Source organism: Patagioenas fasciata, chromosome 1 (genome assembly GCF_037038585.1).
Source record: "Patagioenas fasciata isolate bPatFas1 chromosome 1, bPatFas1.hap1, whole genome shotgun sequence".
In the NCBI taxonomy this organism is placed as follows: Eukaryota; Metazoa; Chordata; class Aves; order Columbiformes; family Columbidae; genus Patagioenas; species Patagioenas fasciata.
In genome coordinates this window covers 27,646,547-27,669,816 of record NC_092520.1, presented here as the reverse complement: position 1 = coordinate 27,669,816, position 23,270 = coordinate 27,646,547, and the positions used below count along the sequence as shown (strand labels likewise).

The window sequence follows — 23,270 nt, the reverse complement described above, 5'->3', positions numbered from 1 at the left end:
AATATAAATTGAATAAGAATGCTGTTCATCTCTATTAACAAACTATAAAATTCTATTTAAACAGTCAGATTAGAGATATGTGCCTACAAAAGAAGGCATGGTTGTACTGGAAAAGTTGTATCTGATCTTAAAATAAAGAGAAGCTTTGTGTCTTCAGCGTGTCTGCAAATCATCTAAGTCCGAAACATGGATGTACATACCCAGGGTAGGAAATGTTAGTCACAGGGATTTATGAGTACGCACACAGAAAGAAAATGACATAACTGAGTTAAAATTCAGGAGTTCATGGCTCTTTGCCCTAAGTTTCATTCACATGCCCACAGACTGTCTGACTTGAACAATTTCCTACTCGTAGCGTGTTGTCATTTATTTTTTCATCTGTACTCAAATGAGAGGGACCATACTTGAGTCACTGCCTCAGTCTGAGCATATAAATCTGACTCAGATTCATATGTGTCATTGGCTATATTCACTAAGCCTTCAGATAGGAGATCTTATGAAATGTGTAGTTGTCCTACAGCTACTTGTCTTGCCATTTCTCTGCAGTGAATCCCTGTGGGACTTCATGGCATTTGGCACAGAGCTGCTCTCAAAGGCAGCACCACACAAGCCAACGAAAGGCCTGTGCAGATGGGCACTGAGCAGGGACAGAATGTGCAGTCAACAAATGGTTGGCATCATGGTCACCAAGCTAGACTGTGGCAACAAGAATAGGTTAGTGTGTGGGTTCCTCAAGGAGGATGAAGATATTGCTGGGCAGAAAGAGGCTGCCTGGTTATCCCAAGTAAAATATAACAGAGTTCAAAAACACAGGAATATTGCATATATTGCTACTCTGGTGGCAAGCCAATGCTCCATATGATGCTCTGGGTATCCGATTAAGCTGAGATTAAATGATAATTTATGCCTGTATTTGACCATGTGCAACTCTTACTAACCATATTAAAATACTGAAAGTTACCAACACAAGCAGATTTTTTTTAAAATATAAGTGATCCTTTTGAAACAAAGCCTAGCTAACAATTTAGCATTCTCACATTCCCAGCATTCTTCAGTTTGCAGAAAAAGTGATCGAAAATGGCTTTCATAATGACAATTATGTTCTGATAATTGTTATGGTTACTGGGTAATGTAAAGCAGATGGCATACAGTACAGAACTACAGAAAAAAATCAGGTTGAAAGGTAGTCCAACTGCCTGCTCAGAGGTGAGCTAGCTTCAAAGTTGGATCAAATGCAGCTGCAGAACTGCTGTACAACACATCTATCAGGTGCCTGGATGAGATCAGGAAGAACTGCCACCTGCTTCTGGACCACTGTGGGATCCTGGTCATCTCTTCTCTGGTGTTCAGGAACAACGTGGACTCCTGACAAAACATTTTTACATGCAGAAATTAGGTGCCCATCTTGTTTATCCACACATCTAAAGAATGCTGATCACATCAGAAGTATTTATTGTATGTGCTGAGAATATCTGAGAGAATCCAGACATCATCAGCAATTACGACTTCCAAATTTTGGCTTTGCTTTGAGTGTGAGACACAGAAAGTCTAAGAAGAATATGGTATTGGAACAAAAGCAGTGTCACCACCAACAAAACATAATACCTGGGTGGTCCTACAGGAAACTCTCCAGCATTACTCTTTGCCCAGAGCTCCCTGGATCTCCTTTTGTCTAAATTTCACTGAGTTTTCAAGTCACCCCTCATTAGGACACACCAGCATTGCAAGGTTAGCAAAGGCACTGAAGGGCAGTGCTAGGTGTGGTGTTTCACATCGGACTGGCTGCTGAATCATGGGGTAGCACACTTGCCCATTGCTATAAACCGTGATTCAGCCAGAAGTGCTGGAAAGGCTTGGGAACAACAGACAACACATCAAGGAACTGCTGTGCCCAGAGACAGCATGTGCAATGTACAGTGTAGACATGCCTGGGAGAGCTCAGGAATACTTACAGACTCAGAGTATGGACACTAGCTTCCCAACCAGGAGCCCTCCTGCCGGGGTGACCACAGGAGCGACCTATCACAGCACTGTGGGCATCTCACGTGAACCCAGCAGCAGTTTGCAGATACATCCTTTGGTGCTGCTGTCTGTGCTGAGGGACAATGGATTTAAAATATTTTTCCTAATTCTTGATCTTTTAGGAATACAAATGTTACTTTAAACTGCTTTCCTAATTCTTGATCTTTTAGGAATACAAATGTTACTTTAAACTGCTTTCCTAATTCTTGATCTTTTAGGAATACAAATGTTACTTTAAACTGTTTTCCTAGCATGATGATGTTTCAATCCTTTATCAGAAAAATATTTTACCAAGTAATACTAATGTTTGTTAATCTGTAATAACGTATTAAACTTTGCTTGCAGACAGATGTGATCATTGTTAGACAAATATCTGCCAAACACAATGCAGGCATTATTTAACCTCTCTGGAGGGAGAGGTGACAGTAAATTTCTTCTCAAGCTGCCTCCAATTCCTTTGTGGTTTACTCTGTAATTCAAAGAAATTTCCAATATGTACATGATCCTATATCTATACCCAATCTGTTAGGCAGTTCTGCTTTATTTTGTCTTATTTTACAGAAAATTGAGCATTCCAGAAAAACAAATAAACCCTAAAAAACAGGCAGCCATTTTTGAAACATCAGACTTTTAATGCAATTTTAAAATTAGCTTTTTTCACTTCAAAATGATGGTTGTTTGCATATTGATCTGATGAACCACCTAGCAGCTCTAGCAAGTTACCCAGAAGCAGCTGCTAAAACACCCACAACAATCTATTACAGAGAAAAGAGGCTTAAATGTTCCATAAACATTCTTTAGAATAATTCCAGTATACCTCAAATGGCAATTACTTAAACAGAGAGCATTATGATTGAGCAAAAATTACATTCAGGTACTGAGCTTACACTAAGCAAAGCTTCCTCAGCCATGTGTCCACCATACATTTCCTAAGTAATCCTTCTTGGACCTCGAATTGTCCTCGCACCACCAAGCACCCAACCTTTCCTCTCTGCCCTCACAGAATCAGAGAATGTTAGGGATTGGAAGGGGCTTTGAAAGATCATCCAGTCCAATCTCCCTGCCGGAGCAGGGAAACCCAGATGAGGTTACACAGGAATGTGTCCAGGTGGGTTTTGAATGTCTCCAGAGTAGGAGACTCCACAACCCCCCTGGGCAGCCTGTTCCAGGGTTCTGTCACCCTCACCATGAAGAAGTTTCTTCTTAAATTTGAATGGAGCCTCTTGTGGTCCAGTTTGTACTAATTGTCCCTTGTCTTATCATTGGTTGTCACCGAAAAGAGCCTGACTCCATCCTTGTGACACTCACCCTTTACATATCTGTAAACATTAATGAGGTCACCCCTCAGTCTCCTCTTCTCCAAGCTCAAGAGACCCAGCTCCCTCAGCCTTTCCTCATAAGGGAGATGCTCCACTCCCTTCATCATCTTTGTGGCTCAGTCAAAGCAGTTTCCACAATGCGCTGCTGCCTGGGAGTCATGCATCAATAATCTACAAATATCCTTATGGCCCCCCTGAGACACAAGGACACCTATTCAGATCATTCCAACGGCATTTAACCTTTGGCCTGCAGAGGTACCCAGGTACGTTAACACCACCGAACCCCACAGACACCTCGACCCGGTTTCACGTCCCCTCGCCCGCTGCCACCGCCCCGCCTGCCCCGCCCCTCAGCGCCCAAATGCTTCTCCCGGCGCCAGCGGGGCCCGCCGGCCGCCCGCGAAGGGGCGGGGCATAGGAGCCCGCCTTCCCGTCTCTATGGCGACGCCGCCAGGCGCTTCCCGCCCTCCACCTAACCCACCTCGTCGCCATGGCGACTGCCCCGCCTCTTCCGGGAGCGACTCGGAAGCGGCGGGGCGGAAGCGGCCGGGGGCGCCGCGGTGGGCTGAGGCGGGGGCGGATGAGCGGGCGGCGGGGGCCACTGCGCGGGGGGCAGGGCCCTGCGGGAGGCCGGCAGGTAACGGCACTTCGGCGGCACGGGTCCCTCCCGCCCGCGCCGGGGAGGGGGCGGTTGGTCGGGTGGCGGCGGCTCCGAGCGGATCGGGGCGGGCCGCGGGAGCTGGGGGCCTGGCCTGCGCCTTGCGGCGCGGCCTTGCGGTTTGGCCCCGTCCTTTCCGGCAGACGGCTGCGGTCGGTGGCTTCGACCGGTCGCTCTCCGCCGTCGCAGGTAGGCCAGTGTCCGCGGAGACGGCAGCAACCCCGGCGGGCGCTTGGCGGTGCTCAGTGGGGGTCGCAGCGGGCCTGGGCGGATCGTTCCCCAGAGGGCTGCACCTGCGCCTCGCTCACAGCCGGGCCGGGGGCTGTGCGGCGTGCCGCTCCTGGGACCTGGCTTCGGCCTGAGCCGGGGCGTGCGCAGAGAGGCAGCTCGGAGGGCAGCTGGCCCTTAGGATGGCACGGAGGGACGCCCCCTGGGCCGTCCCCTGCAAGCTGCTTTTTACCTGCCGCCTTGTCGTCAGCTAGAAGCCAGCAGGTTGAAGCCTTGCAGGGAGCTTTAAGTCATTGTGGGGGTTTTTTCCTACTGAAATCTGGAATATTGTGTCCAGTTCTGGGCCTCTCAGTTCCAGAAGGACAGGGAACTACTTGAGAGAGTCCAGCGCAGGGCAACAAAGATGATTAAGGGAGTGGAGCACCTCCCTTATGAGGAAAGGCTGAGGGAGCTGGGTCTCTTGAACTTGGAGGAGACTGAGGGGTGACCTCATTAATGTTTATAAATATGTAAAGGGTGAGTGTCATGAGGATGGAGTCAGGCTCTTTTTGGTGACATCCAATGATAGGACAAGGGGCAATGGATATAAACTGGAACACAGGAGGTTCCATTTAAATTTAAGAAGAAACTTTTTCACGATGAGGGTGACAGAACACTGGAACAGGCTGCGGAGTCTCCTACTCTGGAGACATTCAAAACCCACCTGGACACCTTCCTGTGTAACCTCATCTGGGTGTTCCTGCTCTGGCAGGGGGATTGGACTGAATGATATTTCAAAGTCCCTTCCGATCCCTAATGTTCTGTGATTCTGTGAGAAACTGGTCCACGGTGAAACAGCTAAGCAAGTTTTAGGTAGGTGTGAGGTAGCAAGCATATGTCATTCGAAATCTAAGAAGGTGTTTGCCAAAGCCATAGCTGATGTGGAATGTAGCTGCGGCAGAAATATTTGCACAAATTAAAATTGTGCCTGTTGGAATTACTTAAGTTAATGTTTCAAGTATAGTGAGGCACTGTAGTTTTCAAACGTGAAAGCAAAATTTACTTGAATTTTCTCATCTCATCATTAGGAATGCTACAAAAGACAGGATTTAAAGATTGGGGGTTTTGAGGATTTTTTTTCTTTTTCATGCAACTATCTATCTGAAATTAAAAATAGAGTGGCATAGGGACGTATCTGAGGGCAAGGACATCTAAGGAACGTGCTAGTGCTGTGCAAGTTTTATTCACTTTCTAATTGACAGCCTACTGTGAGTCAGAATTAAACAAACATCTCAAAATAGAAGACACTGCTAGTGACATTGTTGTCTGTTGAATAATACCTTCATAAAAGCAAAACAAATATCCCCTAGTAGGGTATGCTAAACATTCTGGCTGCTTGTCATTAAATGTTCTAACCTTCTGTGCATCTCTGGATGTGATGTTTAGGGTGTCCAGGTAGACTGCTGCAGTAGAGAAGAGTACTTGGCTGAATATTTTCAATGATATGCTTATCGTTACTTTAATATTTAATATACGTAATGTAAAATGATTGTGCAAAGTAGTAGCAGTCGTTAGAAAAGTAACTTCTGCACTTACACTGAATGGTATGTTTTTGTTTATACTTTTGGAGGAAAGGATACTATGCAAGTTAAATTTAAGTATAATTAGCCACCGAAAATGTTATATTTAAGTATAATGCTTATTTAGTTGGCTAGTGATATTTTTGTCATTTTTTTTTCAGTACCCCAGGTGTGACCATAAAATATGATTCTTTGCCCACTGCACTAAACTTCTTAAGTACTTGTTTAGCCATTTGGTCACCTGGCTTCAGCTACAATGGTAAGTTATGATCAGGTAATATATTTTCAGATCTTTTCCCTCTAGTCTGCTACCTGTCCGACTGATGAGGAGAATGCCCTTAATGTTTCTCATTTGCTTAAAATTATTTTGCTTGTCTCTTCTGAGTTCTGATATTTTTTTTTTTTCAGGGATATCTTCTTTCATAGCTTGTAAATACTTCTAAACAGTCACTGCCCAGTGCATTATAGGAATTATCATATAAACCTAGTGGTGTGTTTTCAGTCATGCCTGGTGTTAGACAATTGAGTACAAAGTATAAATCCTGCCTCCATATAGTATTCTTCTATTTACAGGTGACAGTATTGCTGTGGATTTTTACCTGTTGTCAAGCAGTGAGTGAACTGAGTGTCTAAAATCATGCAGTTATCCACTAGACCTCTATAGAAAGCATGAGTATTTGACATATTCATATATCTAAAATTTTAAGGTTCTGCAGTGACAGGTTCTAATGAGTAGTAGCACATCAAGTGCTTTTTTTTTTTTTTTCCCAAGAACAGGTAAGAAATTTTGCATTAGAGACACTATAGGTGAATGGTAAAAAGCCCAAGTATTTTTACTGTATATTTCTTTGTTGTTAGTGTAGTATGCTTTTCTGCTCTGACTTCTATTCTAATGTATGAAATAACATTAGTTCCTTGAGGATTGTGTAAAGGTATTTGCTTTGACAAACAGCTGACTGGGATGGGTTGGATTGAGAAAATAGTACTAATATAATAAATCTAATATAAGGGAAGGAGTACCTATTAGAAGTGTTTTTAATCTTTACTGAAGAATGAAAGATTCTCCAAAACACTTCTCTATTTTTTGAGTAGCGTAGTCTAGATTTTCCACTTGCCATCTCTAATTGTTTTGGTTAATATTTATTATTATTGTTACTTCTATTAGGTGTGACTTCTATTCCTACTTTTAATTTTTATTGCCTTTCATTGTTCTAACACTTCGTTATTCAGTCAAAATCTTACAAGTATAGGCATTTGGTAGTGGAATTAATTACCGTTGATACAGTTATGTGAGATTTCAGTTGCTAAGTTTAGTATGTGGCAAAGAATGTTTGAGTCCATCTTCTAACTATAAATTCATATCAGTAGTAATAGAGTTATAGTGGTTTTTTATGTATGAGGATGTTTAAACAGTTAATGTACTTTTTGAAAAAAACCTTTGTAATTCTTGCAGCAACAAGCTTTAGAACTGGCATTGGATCGTGCAGAGGTAAGGAGTAGCTACATTACTTGTTTGCACTTAGTATTTTGGTCTCAGTTAAAAAATAACTTATTTTTATATTCTGAAAAGCTGTGGAGGAATATGTTATATAAATATATATGCACATCAATAATCACCTATATGTTTAACACTCGTTTTGCAAAATTCTCACTAAAATTCCTATGCTGAATATTTGTCTCTTACCTGTGTTGTACTGAAAACATCATCAGGTGCAATGATGATAGAATATGCAGGACTTCAGTTTTTCCCTTTCAAACAAGCAAAACTGTGTGCTGTGAAATAAGCAGAAATGTCCAGTGGGAATCCAGAGACACATGGCAGAAATATTTGGAAAAATCCTTTTCGTGTTTTTAAGGGTAGCTGAGTTAGAACGAAGAAGCAATTGCCTTAACAGACATGTTCTTTCGTGTTGGCATCTGATACAGTGGTGACCTTGAATCCTGTTACGGGAAGTACATGTTTCTGTGAGGGAACCTCTCTGCATTGAAATTCTGAACTAAGCTGTTAATCAAAATACTGCAGACAAAAAATAGAGATTTGGAAACATTTTGTTAGAGTATAAGCTACATTTAACATTGGATTATATGTTTATTCTTATTTTTTAATTCAGATATTTAGTGTACATGAATTGTATTTATAATACACAGCACTATAGAGAAAACTAGTGTAAATGCAGGAAACAAAGGAAAAACTAAACTTCTCAAAGTTGGTTATGTAGAGTACTTGATTTGTAAATATTGTCAGTATGCATGAATTTGATTGTATCTTAGCATGTTAACTTTCTTATGTTACTGTCTTAACTGCTACAGTACTGTTATTTACTACTGTAATAACAAAACATGAATGTAAAATCAAGACATTGTGTGCAAGTCATGCCATAGCCATGAAATGCTGTGTTTCACGGCTAAATTGAGGTGAGTTCTTGCTGATGACTGTAACATACACCAGATCATGTTTAGTACTTTTTGAAACAGCCATGTACCATAACCATTATTTACTTTCCATATTTATAGAACACTGTCTGATACTGATATAAGGTTGCACGGTAGATAGAATTAAATTTATTTGTAATATATGTTATTTTTTTGTCTCCTTTTCTAGTATATCATTGAAAGTGCCCGTCAGAGACCTCCCAAAAGAAAATATTTATCCAGTGGAAGGTAGCAAGATTTTCGTTACTTAGCATTTAAATAGCATTTATTTGATTTAGTTTTGGTTACATTTTAAACTTCTTTAATTTCAGAAAATCTGTATTTCAAAAACTCTATGATTTATATATAGAAGAATGTGAAAAAGAGCCTGAGATAAAGGTAAGTGGAAATTGCTGCGAAGCTTTTCATTGTTGTCTGAACAGGCGAGTTCAGAAAATATTTAGTTCCTTTGTTTAAAAAAAATAGTAAGTTCTGGTTACTGTACTAGTTCCCTAAAGCTCACACTATGGGATAAATGATTATTATGACATCTGTGAATTAAACTGTATAATTTAACAGGATCATTTTAGTTTAGTTTGAAAACAAAACAAAACAAAAACCACACACCCCTGATAATCCTAAATCTGTTTTTAAGGGTTATAAGGGAGAACGCTGGCAGAGGATTGTAAAGATTGTGCTCTTGAGATGCTTTTCTATACATGAAAAGAGAGAATTTCAACAGAATGGTCTAGAATGCAGAGTTTATTAGATAACAGTACTATTAAAATAACTGCGGGATATAATATGAATAGTAAGACCTAGACTGATTTGAGTGACCTGTTCATTCTGAGCTAATCCTGTGTCACTGCAGTCAGTTGTGACCAAGTTCAGGACCAGCGTCAATGCCACATGCATTGTTGTCAGCATTGCTGTTTCAGAATCAGTTGTGTTAGCATGACTGCCATGGAAAAAATGTGAAATTTTTTTTAGAAACTATGCCTTGTTGTAAATCCAAATTTGTTTCTTGCATAACTGATGAACTGCTAAGGTATTCTGTGACATTTTTTCGTAACATTATCAAAGCAGCTCAAACAGGCTTTCTTAGCAACAATAAATCTAAGGTGTAAAAGGCACAAACTACTTTGCTAAATTCTGAATGTCACATTTAATGTGAAGGACAAGTGTGGAATCTGCTTTATTGCTGCTTCCCGAGGGAGGAAAACCCTATGAGAAGACAAATGAGAATGAGGTAGTAGTTACTGAGCACCTGTAATTCTTTTTGATGATTCTGACGTACTTGGTTTTTTTTAGCATATGATGCTGATTTAAGTCACAAACGTAAGTTGTTAAGCAAATTATAGACTTGGAAAGATTAAAACATCAATAGTGAATGAGTAACAAGATATTTCAGCACCAGGCAGAAGATCAGGCTTGTTGTACTGGAATCTGGAAAAAAATAAGTAGCATTTCAATCCAATAGTTGTTGCTGAACTAGAAGGCACTTGGCAAAACTACCCAAATATAATAAAACTAAGGTAGTAAAGAAGGTTACACCATCACAGAAGATGAAGTGGATTATTGCTGATCTAGATTTGAATGAAAATTTAAGTTCTTCTTTATTGAAGAATTGGAAGCTTATTATGATAGAAAAAATTCTGTTTAGTGTCCTTGTTCACTGAATAAGGGTAGTGGGTAGTTAATAGATGTCTTGGTGTTATGGTACCAATTGTAGTTACCAAAAATGAGAAGTTCAGTGACCAAGATGCAAAGATTAGAAGATAATGCCATTGTGAAACTTCATCCATGGGCGTAGAACTGCCTATTCATCTCTAAATTTGCATAATAAAACTGAAAAGGAAATAATATTCTGCCTACAGTTTGGCCAGTGACTTTGATGTAGCTCAAAGATTTTAGTGCACACAACTGTCAACTTTCTGTTCCAGTATTGTACCATTTTGATGGTGCAAGTTTTAATTATATTGTCCACTCAGAAGCAATTTTTAATTTGACACTGAATATTATTTTTCAGTCTTAACTTTCTCCCTTTATCTTAGCTCTTGTAATACTGCATCTATCCCATGTTCCTATTTTCTACCCTGAAGTTTACTTGGTCGCTCATATCGTTATTCTTGGTGTTCATAGGGAAGACCAGATTTTCTGCAGCAGTTCACAAAGGAGTAATTAATTACTCATCCTCTATTAGCCCAGTCTACCCAGCTTCATTACTTCTTGGCATGTCTTCTGTTTGTGCACATGCACAGTAGAGAGGGAACTATCTATGTTGAGGTGATTATCTAGAGCAATTTGTTTCATTTTTACTCTCATGTTCATGAAAGTCACTTGAGTTTCGTGTTGGACTAGTACAAAAATAGTAAAGCGTGTACCTGCTGCTTTGCTGTAGAAGTGCTTCTAGTACACTGGTAGTAGCTGTTGGGAATAAGTAGTTACAATACATGAATAAACCAAAAGGAAGCACCTGTACTCTGTACTGCTTCCCAGCCATCACGCAGCCACTCCAGTGCATGTTCAAGAGGGAGGAGTCCCACTTTTCTGTGGGTGAAGTTGGAGAGGTTTGGGAGTTTTAGCTGATGTAATGGAGCAGAAAAACTGGCCTGGTTGCTTGATATCTGAACTCTTGCAATATATTGCAGTGAATGCTTAAGAAATGTCATATACCTCGGACTGCTCCTTGGTCTTAATATCAGCTCTGAGCTACTATTTCTTCATAACCAGCTCAAGGAGAAAAATATATTTTGTAGTAATAAAAAATGTTCATGCTTAGTGAAATGTAGCCTCACCTGCTTATTGAAATATTTGTACTTAAAATGCTAATTTCCTGCAATGTCTTAGGAAGGCTTTCTATTTTAAAATATGCTTAGAATATGTCATAAGTTCAGATTATATGAATGCAGTGTCAAAAATATTCTTAGGCCTGTGTTATTGTCCTCTCCTCTTTCCTTTACCTATTTTCCCCCTTCAACCTCCTAACTCCCAAAAATGAAACAAGAAAAAAACCAAAACAAACAAAACAACAACAAAACAAAACAAAAACAACAAAAAAACCCAACAACCAACCAAAAATCACCACCAAAAGAGAAAACAAAACCAAAACCAATTTCAGCAAATACGTACAAGGCAATGCAGTAAAGAGAACTTCCAAATGCTGTCATTCAGTATTTTAATCCTGGAAAGAAACATCTGCTTCTGTTAGGAATATTTGAAAGTACTAAATATTTTGTTGTTGTTATTGAGCAATGTATAGTGTATAAATGATGCTTATAGAAATTATACAAATAGGGCACTGTAGATTTACAACATTTTAGCATAGAGTCATTCTGGCTAACTGTTCTCTATGGATTTGTAATTCAATCTTTTTTCATTTAAATGTGTGGGGGTTTTTTAAATCTGTGTATATAGTGTGTATAACGCATAATGAATATATTCTGCTCCATGCAGTCCATCTAAATTTAACTGAGCTTGTTCAGCTATATACTTCAACAGTAATCTAAATTGTATTCTAGCAATTGTTTTTATTGCTACTGATTACTTGATAGTACTATGTTCATAAGCAATGTTTACTTTTAAAGCAGAAGCTGAGGCGAAATGTGAATTTACTTGAGAAGCTGGTTATGCAGGAGACGTTGTCATGTCTGGTAGTGAACCTCTACCCAGGAAATGAGGGTTATTCACTTATGCTCAGGGGAAAAAATGGTTCAGGTAATATTTTTGCTATTTATTTTTTAAAATACTCAGAATGCTCTATAAATAGTTAGAATGTGTTATTGTTTACATTAACTGTTTCACTTCTAACATAAGCCTTTGTGGGGAGAAAAAAAAACCTCTAACTGTACCTGAACTGAAAATTTGCATAAAGCTGTGAGGTGCTCAGATGCTGCAGGATAAATCAGTAGATATTTGCCTTTGTGATAACCTGCTCTTCTTTTATTTCCCTTTAGATTCCCAAGCTGCTTATCCGAGTTTCTCTTGTTTCAGGCTCCTTCTGTCAAATTGTTTCTTTCACTGCTGCTTAAATCTAGGTCTGACCAAAGGCATCTGTGCAAGTTAAATTGCATCTTCGTGCCGCTGGTACTGTGACGTGCAATAAGAGCATACAGTATATCAGCAGGGTGCAAAAATTTAATCCCACTGAGCTATAAAGGCATGTTGCCTTTTGGCACAATAATAGCAAAATCAAGCTCTGGAAACAAAAGGATGTACAAAATTAATACTATGCAAAAACATTGCATGTTTGGATAGGTTTCTGCCAGCCCTGCTTTTTCCTGTGGCAAGCTTGTTTTAGATTTCACATTGTTAAAGTTTGAAGTTGGAAGGCAAAAGAAATGCAATATGTTTTGTTTAAATTCAGATTCTGAGACCATTCGACTGCCTTATGAGGAAGGAGAGCTACTTGAATATTTGGATGCAGAGGAGCTACCACCTATTTTGGTTGATCTTTTAGAAAAATCTCAGGTTTGGAAGTTTTGTTTTTGAAAATAAATAAACATTTTGTAGTCAGATAGACCTTGATTTTTTTGAATGCTTCACGTGGGTGATTCCAGCCACAAGACGTAAATCATTTGTGCATGTGGAAGTGTAATATTTAATGGCACAAATAAATACTTTATTGATATATAGGGAAAAAAATACGGGGGAGAGATGGATGGATGGATGGAAGAGAGATTGCTACGGTTAAGACCGTCAACTAGCTTCAAATCTGTGCTCTAGCAAAGTATCCTTTGTTCTTTGTCATTACAAAGTATTTGACATGGGAATTTCTTAAAACTACGTTGCTGGCATATGGGAACATTCCATTTGAAGCTTGTATTTTAGGTATGTAGTAAAGAGTTTGTCAAAATTAGTGATCAGTTTCATTCACAGTATTGGTGAATATTATATGATGTATAACAAACTTCTTTTTGGAGGCAGGGACTGAGGCAGATGGGTAAATATTTGTTTATTTACAAGTTGAGTGATTTGTTTGTTTCAACTAGGTGAATATTTTTCATTGTGGATGTGTCATAGCAGAAATACGTGACTATAGGCAGTCTGGTAACATGAAATCTCCAACCTACCAAAGCAAGCACATTCTTTTGCGTCCTACAATGCAGGTAAGAACTGGTTTAAGTCATCTGTCACTGTTACAGTAGTTCTTAGACTGGATATGAACTCTTACTGAATGTATGCTAAGAAATCTTATTATTTACCTCGAAAGGTAATTACAATTATGTCTTCTTCCTCAGACTTTAATTTGTGATGTGCATTCTATAACAAGTGACAACCACAAATGGACACAGGTGAGTTAGCAGTTAGTTTAATACTTTACACTGATGTAGCAAATACACAATAAAAAACATAGAGTGTTTATTTCTTTATTTGTTTAATAAAATCTAATAAAACTAATTATGTTTTTGATTAATTCAAACTGTCAGTGATGTGCATAGTGCTGGATGGGACATGGTCCAGGGAGCTACCAAATTAACTTATTAATAGTGTCTTCCCACAACATGCCATTAAAAAAAAAAAAAACATAGGATTTGCTAAAGGTTTTGTAGAATGAGACCTTAATTTTTGGTAGTGGAGACTGAAAGTGTTGGAGTTACTCTAACTAGCTGATCTTACATCATTCATGCTCAACATACATCCCCAGAACAGCAGTTGGAGTCTAATGACACAATTGCTTTTCTAGCATAATTTTGCTGTTGATACTGTCACAGTAAAGAGAATCTTAAGTAACTACGATTGTACAGTTATAGTTAGTTAAATGCTGACTAAGGTGCTGTACTCTATGTGCTCATTTTTATTTCAGAGCCACAGTCATGCTTAGAACCATTTCAAATTGTAATATGAAGTCCCACGTAGATCCATCTTTATGACACTGATTGCCAGTCCATCAGTATAAATCACTGACAGAAAATGTATTTCATTGCCGCTAGTACTGCATTTAAAACAAAGAAAACATAAAAACAAACAAAAACATCATACCCTGTACTTTTCAGAAGGATTTATTTTCCTGTTGGAAACCCCACCCAAAGCTCTGTAACCCCTAATAATGGTTAGTGATAACTTAACTGTTGAATATTTCCTTTTGTTGACTATCTACACACAGTTATTTTTTTTAAGATAATGTGCACATATACATAGGCATATAGTGTAAAAGTCTTCATATTTTGGTATTTATTAATAGCTGTGTATGTTGCAGGAGGACAAACTCCTACTTGAGAGCCAACTTATTTTGGCCACAGCAGAGCCTTTGTGTCTTGATCCTTCAATAGCAGTGACCTGTACTACAAACAGACTCCTATACAACAAGCAGAAGATGAACACTCGCCCCATGAAACGGTAGTTTTCAATGTGAAGCATCATGAGACTTTCTTTGAAACGTTACTAAGTGTTTCAAAGAAAAGTATAAACAATGCTTTATGTGAAGATTTTGTTTCTCATATGCAGTGCTCAAAGTAGTATCTACTTAAATATTACGAATATGAGAAACAGGAAATTATATCTTATTTTCAAGTGCTCAATATTGTACTGTATTTCAATTACTAGTATATACTGTAATATGCTTGGGTTTGTATATTAAAAATGGGTATATAATTAATACGTTACTGTAGTTTTGATTTGGTCCTTTTTTGCATACTTCAGCTGTAAGGTGAATCAGATGGCAGGTCAGTAATGTAAAGTATATAAATGGATATCTTGCATATTTGTCTCTCATTTGTTATAAACTATGTACAAGTTTAACCTTGAATGAGGAGATCAAGAGAAATATTTATATGCTTGACATTTAGGCTAAAGAGAAGTACAGGCGTATTAGAGTCTTAGAAAACTTGGAAATAATGTGGGATGAACTATAAACAAAACATAGAATCTGTTTCACTTCTGTGCATGGTTATTCTCTTTTATCCACATTTGTTCTACTAAAAGAATTGCATTCACTTTATAGAATTTAAATGTACCAATGGCCTGTCAGAATTACTGAAATATTTAAAACTAGATTTGCATTGAAATACTATGCTAATGTACAATCCCTGGTAAGGTCTAAACAAGGATAAATAGTGAAATTGATCAAGTTGTCCTTAAAATTAGAACTCGGTGCTCAGCAAACTTTCCTCTAGAAAGATAGGTGAAGTTGTTAAATGCATGTCCAGAAGAGCATTAATGTACCAATGGGTTTGGCAGGAGATAAAGACTGGAGGATAGTTACTATGTTTGTAACTTTATAGTTGCATATGCAGCACACAGGTCTTTTGACAGAACTGAAAGCTATGATAATATATAAATATTTTAAACTTGACAACTTTTCAGTTAGTTACTGGTTTTGACAATGTGCTTCAACTACACATTTCAAAAATAAGCCCATTCTTAGTGCTGAAACACATTAACAGAATACTGGTATTTTTTAAAAAAAATTATGAAATTAACAATGCTATATGAGTAGCAATTTTTAATTAATATTTCAAAACCTGTCTTTTAATCTCAATATAAGTAGCATTTCCCTGCATATTTTTGTGTTTGTACACAGGTGGTGGTGAATTTCATTTTGATGTTTTTACAAGCTTATCTGTCATTTTACTGTAGGTGCTTCAAAAGGTACTCAAGGTCGTCTCTGAACAGACAGCAGGAAGTTACTCACTATTCAACTCCACCTCAGCTCAGACTACTTGACTACTTACAGAAAAGAAAGGAGAGGAAAGGAGCCCAGCAGTATGACCTCAAAATTTCTAAAGCTGGAAATGTAAGTGTTCTGAGACATAGGTGGGTATACTCCTAACTATTTATTTAAAACATTTAACAGATTAATATTCTGTTTTCATCTTCCAGTGTGTAGACATGTGGAAACAGAACCCTTGCTACTTGACTGCACCTGCTGAAGTGGATGTAAGTCCAGTTGTTACCATTAACAATTGTCAGCAATTGTATTGGATATCGTATTGTATGAAGAAGTGACTAAAGAGTATCCGCTATCAAAGAATGAGCTTTTTAAATGTTACAGTCGCCCCCGCTTTTTAATGATTTTTCTGTACTGTAAGGAATAAACACAAGCTAAACCACATTGGAATATATTGCAATTGTAACATCATTGATTTGATGAGATAAACCGTGCAAACACATGTTTAGTATTGTTCATCTGTGGGTTCAGTGAGCATGTCTATTTGAAGTTATCTGATAATATGCAAAATAGAAAAAGAGATGAGGTAAGAAAACTATTTAAAACTGAGTCAGTTCTCAGCTTGGTGGGAATTCATCTTTTATGACATGTTATGATACTATGGGACATAATATATCCCATAAATCCTTTTTTTTTTTTTTTTTTTTTTTTTTAATATACAAGAATTCTAGTTGGGAATTCTTTTGATCACTCCATGTGCATTCTTCTCTCAGTGACATTCACATTCTTGGTTTCTGGCACTGCCAAAACACATACTGCTAGGATACAGAAAGGACTCAGTAGACTAGACAAGACTGTAGCTTTGGACTTAGTAGGGCTGGCAAGAGTGTGCATTACATGTGAAATGACGCTCTTAAGTTTGTACAAACCTTCTCTCCCTTTGCACTTCAACAGTGTTGTACCTGACCTAATCCAGAATCTTCAGGAGTTGCTGGAATTGTGAAATTTCTTAACCATTCTACATTGCAGGCAGTGATTTCAATCTGTGGTCTTAAGCCATGTTTCACACTTTTTTAAAGTTTAATATAGCAAATATGGTGTAACGGAATAAATACAAAGTTCTGAAGGGTTCTTCGGTTCACTTTTTCTGAACACATAGTGGGGATGCTGTACAAAGTATCAAGCTATCCTTGTCTGTTTCTTGCACTCGCTTTTAAAGATTATCATGTTAGCCACTGTTAAAAACAAGAAACTCTGCTAGATTGACTTTACCTCTGACACAATATGACTATTGTTCATGCTTTTCTGATATCTCCATTTTCTTTAAGGTGGAAAAATATGCCAAAGTGGAAAAGTCTATCAAGCCTGATGACTCGCAACCAACTGTCTGGCCGGCACACGTAAGTAGTTTAGACCATTGGCCAAATTTCTCTGCCTCTAGTTAAAATGCCTCTTATTTCAACAAAATCTAAGTACTGTGAGGATAGTCTTCCCTCTCCCAATTTAATTAATCTTCCATGTGTTACATAGACACAGAAAGATTACCACAGACACTTGCAACTTCATACAGTGCAGCATACATCTGATCAGTCTTTTAATTTCTTCAGGTTTTCCATAAATGCAAGGAAAAGCAACTTTAATCTCCCAAGTAACATCTGCTGTTGCTGTAAAGAAAGCATAAGAAGTTACAGAGAGCAGTACTCGGCTAAACAAATTGCCTTCTTCACTCACATACTCAAAGATTGATGGAAAAGAGCTGCTGTTAAAATCAAAATGTTAAAATTGGGAAGAGCTTAAGTAATATTAAATACCTCTTACAAAAAACTCTTTGTGCAATGTTTAAGTTGAACCTTAAGATCTTTGGCACAAATGACATGATTTGATAGAAGTAATTTAATATAATTAGCCATAAATCAATTCATAAGGTCTTGCCTCTGAAATTACGAAGAATTCATCTTTATTAAGAGCATTTATCATTATGTCCTCATAGTTTCTTATTATCTAAGAGTAATAATTTCCCATAGGATTTAATCTTTGTCTCCAACTTTTTACTGGGAACATTTTTTTGCTTTGTCATCATTTATATAAAACTTTATATACCCGGTCTGCCTTTCCATATGATTGTTTACCATTTGCAATATTTTTGTATTATTAAGAGGGGACAAATTCTTTTTTGCTCTCATCCCTTTAGATAACTTCTTCTCGAATCACTTTTGTTTTAGATAATGCACCCCTTCTTATAAAGTTTCTTACTATGGCATATTTTACTAGATGTTTCTTTTATCACTTGTTAAAGACTTATTTGGTTATTTTTTTCTGTCTTTCCAGGAAATAAAAGATGATTATGTGTTTGAATGTGAAGTTGGTAACCAGCTTCAAAAAACAAAACTGACCATTTTTCAGTCACTTGGCAATCCCTTGTACTATGGTAAAATTCAGACACTCAAAGGTGATGAGGAAAATGACAACCTGTTAACTCCATCACAGTAAGTTGCATATCCTTTTAATCAGATCAGATTTGATCAGATACATGAAGGAAGACAGACATTACCTATCATTTTCAGTCATAAAAACACTCTAGAGATCTGATTTAAGAGCCTTGTTTGAAAAATTCAGCTAATGAACCTAAAATTTTAAAAAGACAAAAGCAACCCTCATATCTTAAATGTATTTTTGTGTTAAACCTGCCTGCTCTTTTACATTAAAGATTAAAAAAACCCCACACATTGGTGCGGGGGGGTGAGGAGGGAAACACACAAAAAAATCAGAGACACTGTGAGACATCATTAGCATTCTTTTTCAGTCTCACTCAGTTTTTATTTTCAAAATTTGCCTGATGCTATGAAAACATGAGAATTCATTATATTATGTCTAGCCTTATGCAAAGAAATTTAGGCTAAAGAAATTATTAAGAAAAACAGGAGTTCCTAAGAAGCTTCATCAGTTTGAATTGTTTTGAATCTTCTCTTGCTGGGTGCAGTTCTATAAAGATCCTCTATTCTTGGCTCTTTTTGTGGTGTGTACCAGATTCTTTGTATGGAGGAGCCTGTCCAGCAGAATAGACCCTGTAAATTTCAGTAAGGCAAGGAGCAGTGAGTCTCAGAAAACTAACTTGAGTTCTTTTGATGAAAGATATTTTTATTGCCTAGTATGTAATTCCTATTTTTTTTATTAAAATCTTAAAATCTTCTTAGTACTCAGTATGTTTTATCCCTAGACTGAGCTATTTACTGTTTGTTTCCATACTGTTGTGGTTTAACCCCAGCTGGCAACTAAGCACCACATAACAGCCCACTCATTCCCACCCAGCCCATTGGTATGGGGGAGAGATTGCAAGAGTGAAAGTGAGAAAACTCATAGGTCGAGACAAAGGCAGTTCAATAATTAAAGCAAAAGCCACACACAACAAGCAAAGTAAGCCAATGGATTCATTCACTTCTTCCCATGGGCAGGCGTGTTCAACCATCTCCAGGACAGCAAGGCTCCATCACACATAATGGTTTCTTGGGAAGACAAACACCATCACTCCAAATGTCCCCCTTTTTCTTCATCTTCCCCCAGCTTTATATACTGAGCATGACACCATATGGTGTGGAATTCCCTTTGGTCAACTGTCCCACCTGTGTCCCCTCACAGCTTCTTGTGCACCCCCAGCCCACTCGCTGGTGGGGTGGGGTGAGAAGCAGAAAGGGTCTTGACTCTGTGTAAGCCTGCTCGGCCATAACTAAAGCATCGCTGTGGTATCAACACTGTTTCCAGCACAAATCCAAAACAGAGCCCCATAGGAGCTACTAGGAAGAAAATTGACTCTATTCCAGCCACAGCCAGCACATGTACTTAGTACTATTCTTCCTGGAACAGCAGCAGTGCTACCTTACAGTTGCACAATAAGGCTGGGGATTAAAAGGATTTATAGGTGTCAGATGCCTGGTGTTTTTTTGGGTAATCACTGCTCAAGTCCATTATTTTTAAGACATTAAAAGTTGAAGTTCAACAAAATTTGGATACTTCTTCATTAGAAAATTATGTCATGTGAAGTAAAAGGTGCAGAAGACATTTTTGTTTTGCTGTAAAATAAAACTGTTTGTTTTTTTTTTTTTTAGATAAACATAAAAGGTCTGTAGTGTTTTTTAAAAATCGCTCAAGTAATAAGCTTGCAAGCCATACATACTATGCAGAAAAGAGATGCTTATTTAGGAGTTCTGAAAAATCATGAGGAATCATAATTTGTGCAAGTGAAAACAAATAATGGAAACTGTTTGTTGAAATATTACAGGTAGATGTTTTTGACATACCAACAGGACACTTAGATCTATATTTCAGTGTGAACATATTGATGTGTTGATTTATGTATAACTTCTCCCTCGTACTTTTAGCAGTAGCAATTCCATAGCAGTTGTTCACTTCAATTTTTTGGAAGTATAAAATGCATAACTTCCACATTCTGGAGTATTAGGCCATGTGTGTATATTGTACATATAGTTATGAAGCCAAGTTTGTATTTCAAGTATTAAATAATACCCAGTCCATTAAATGAATACAGTATCTCCTGTATTTTTGGCAGGTTTGAAAAAAAAAGAGCAGCATTGACATTTGTTTTAAGTTCTGTGATTATAAAAACATGTTATTTTAGTCGAACTCATGACTGAAAATGTATTATACATTTTATGTTTCAGGTTCCTTATTGGTTCGAAGACTGATGCTGAAAGGTAAACTGTGTACAAACATTTGGCTTAATGCCAAATAATTTTGTTCCGCTGATGTTGTGGTTATGGAAACAGATGCAGAACAGATGAGGAAAATAAGAATTACTCATCATAACAAGAAATAGGATGAAGTGTGCAGTTTCTATATTCGACAAGCAAGGAAGAACAGAGGAAAGTGAATATGTGAACACACCTTGTTACGTAAATTTCAAGCATGTTGTCACAGTTACTTGCACCATTATTCTTGATTACATAGGTCAAGGTGACAGGCTCTCAGAACCTTAGCATTACATTTGGTATGGTAAATAACCAGTCATGGAAATAGTTCATTTGAACTTTAGGTATAATCTAGGATTTCTGTGTATACAACTTATTTTTGTGTGTTGTGCATTACTTTATTCTGCTTTCCTAGAGAAGCAAGCAATAAAACAGTTTCCCAGTATAAGTTGTAGAATGATTATGAGTAGCAATTCCAGGATAATTCAGTCAGCAAAACAAGTATGTCTTCAAATGTTTGTTAGCTTGCATCACATTACAGATACGCATTTGTGCAAATGAGCAGAGAACCTTTGCAACGCGATCTTTGTCAAAGCCAGTTGTGGTTTTGTGCCTTCCTAGGAGACCTCGAGGTGATGGGCATGCCACAGCTCTTACCCTTCTATACCTGCTTCTTAGGTGCTTGGCAGTGAGACAAATCCTTGATTTAGTCAAAAATCAATAACAACTTTCTTTGTTTTAATAGATAACTTTGATCAAGGAACTCTTCACTCATGTTTCTCCTGCCTCCTTTGTGCTGACAGAGACTTGCTGTTTTGCTGTGAGCTGAACTGGGGGACTGATTGGCTGAAAACTAAGACAACCATAATACAGGGGTCCAGTTTTAACTGGGGTTGCTTTCCTGATCATGTTTACCACTGGGTTGCACAATTCCTTCAATCAGAATAAGGAGCTGGGTTTCAGGAACTGAGACAAGAAGAAGCAGGAGAGAAGGAAGGAGGGCAGGACCACTTTTTTGACTATACGGCATTTTTATTACTTTGATTCCACTGCCATTTTAAGGCAATCTGAAATCTAATTCCTGAAAAAAGTATATTGCACACTTTCCTCTGCCATAAATCTTGCAACCCTGGCTTTTGTCTGCATTAGTCATGTAGCAACATATTGAATCAGTGCTATACCAAAATAAAGTGTCAATCATTGCATTTAGGTGTAAGCTACTGGAAATATTCCAGCAATTTCTCATTGAGGTTCAGTCTGCCAGAGTATAAGCAGCAACAGGTCTTCAGCTTGATTTTTCAAGTCGGCAAGGTTGCTTTGTATATTCTGCTCACATCTATGAAACAGTAAACCCTCAATTTAGTTCTCTCCAAATAGGAGACGTGTATTATTCAATATGGTAGAACAGTATTTTCAATTTGTTTGCCCAGTGCTATTGGTGCTTTGAATTCCTGGATACATCACTACTCATTAGTCTCTTAGAGTAAGACCTGGCTGTCCTGCTACTCAAAGAGGAGTAATCACTTCTGATGTGATAACTGGTTCTTGGATGTACGTTTAGTATGGACCACTTAGTTCATCCCTTACTTTTAGAGCACGCATCTGACACAGCCCTCAAATCAAAGGAGAGCTGACTGTTCCACAGGGAGCATAAGCGAAGGACACAGCTTTATAGTATATTCTGGACCCATGTGAAGGGAATGGGATCCCCATTGACTGACATCCCAAAGAGCTGCAGTTGCTTTTGGAAAGGGAACTGTTCTGTCTACTCTTCTGCATGTTCCTTCAAAAGACTGTTGCTTGAACTTGTTTCTTAAAAACACCTGTATTTTGCATTAGAAAAAGACCATGATTAAAATAGAAGTTAAAATGGAAGAAAATCAAGAAAAGAGCCCAGGAGCATAAAGTAGTGTGATATATAGAAATATAGATTTGTTTTATATATGTGCATCTGTATGTAGATATATACTTCCATAATATATACTTCTGTATAAAATAAATAATATATGACTATGTAACATATACAATTATGTGTTTACATATGTGTATCTACTTTAGAAGTCCAATGTTGTTTATCTTTTTATGTCTTCATTGTTTGTTTCAGAGTGGTGAACCAGTATCAGGAGTTAGTACAAAATGAAGCTAAATGTCCTGTGAAAATGTTTCATAATTCAGGTGGATCAGTCAATCTTAGTCATCTTTCTCCAGGGAAGGAAATGGAAGTGAGTTTATTAAGCCATACATTTATTTTCACTTGATTATTGAATTATTAGAATAATTTTCGCTATCCATATTTAAAAGTAAACCTAAATTTTTTATTCTGAATGAATTTTTAAATGTTTTATAATAATTCAGAGTGAGTGTATTGGAAAAGTTAGAGGAAAGCACTTGTGTTTTCTGTGTTCAAATGTTGTCTTCTAGCCATGTTGTTTTGTTGTTCTGGGGGATTTTAGCTCCAAGGTTTTGCTCAGATGAAGGTTCAGATGAACCTTTCACAGAGCAGTATAGTAAAATACAGCTATGCATTTAATTTTACAGGTCAGCAAACACAGAAGCAGATGCTGTAGCTGAACTTGTTTTCTTTTACCTTTAGAAATGATTAAAATTATTTTCTCTGTAGTTTGAAGATCAAAACTGAAAAAAAAAAAAGACAACACAACAAAAAAAAAAAGCACTTTAAAGTGCATATGTCTGTACACATTCTGTAGTAATTCCTACATTGCCAAATTCTCATACCTGCTGGTATCACCTTGTGTTTTA

At 37.7% G+C, this 23,270-nt stretch overlaps 1 protein-coding gene across 16 annotated transcripts in view; it reads left to right on the top strand.

Annotated features, from left to right (window-relative positions):
• The first annotated feature begins 3,865 nt into the window (after positions 1 to 3,865).
• The window catches only part of SUPT20H (SPT20 homolog, SAGA complex component), a 30,961-nt gene continuing 11,556 nt past the window's right edge, over positions 3,866 to 23,270 (top strand). For 6 of the 16 annotated variants that reach the window (XM_071804968.1, XM_071804992.1, XM_071804988.1 and 3 more), the window contains exons 1-17: positions 3,866 to 3,978; positions 5,948 to 6,045; positions 6,360 to 6,398; positions 7,240 to 7,275; positions 8,389 to 8,447; positions 8,531 to 8,597; positions 11,786 to 11,915; positions 12,565 to 12,668; positions 13,190 to 13,306; positions 13,439 to 13,492; positions 14,398 to 14,537; positions 15,777 to 15,933; positions 16,020 to 16,076; positions 17,136 to 17,207; positions 18,136 to 18,293; positions 20,484 to 20,516; positions 22,615 to 22,732. In XM_071804968.1, the coding sequence (XP_071661069.1) occupies positions 6,043 to 6,045; positions 6,360 to 6,398; positions 7,240 to 7,275; positions 8,389 to 8,447; positions 8,531 to 8,597; positions 11,786 to 11,915; positions 12,565 to 12,668; positions 13,190 to 13,306; positions 13,439 to 13,492; positions 14,398 to 14,537; positions 15,777 to 15,933; positions 16,020 to 16,076; positions 17,136 to 17,207; positions 18,136 to 18,293; positions 20,484 to 20,516; positions 22,615 to 22,732 (1,344 nt within the window). In that variant the 5' untranslated portion in view covers positions 3,866 to 3,978; positions 5,948 to 6,042. Of the gene's footprint in view, positions 3,979 to 4,047; positions 4,189 to 5,947; positions 6,046 to 6,359; positions 6,399 to 7,239; positions 7,276 to 8,388; positions 8,448 to 8,530; positions 8,598 to 11,785; positions 11,916 to 12,564; positions 12,669 to 13,189; positions 13,307 to 13,438; positions 13,493 to 14,397; positions 14,538 to 15,776; positions 15,934 to 16,019; positions 16,077 to 17,135; positions 17,208 to 18,135; positions 18,294 to 20,483; positions 20,517 to 22,614; positions 22,733 to 23,270 lie in introns of those variants that run through there. The other 10 variants (XM_071804996.1, XM_071804958.1, XM_071804999.1 and 7 more) reach the window with 9 other exon arrangements.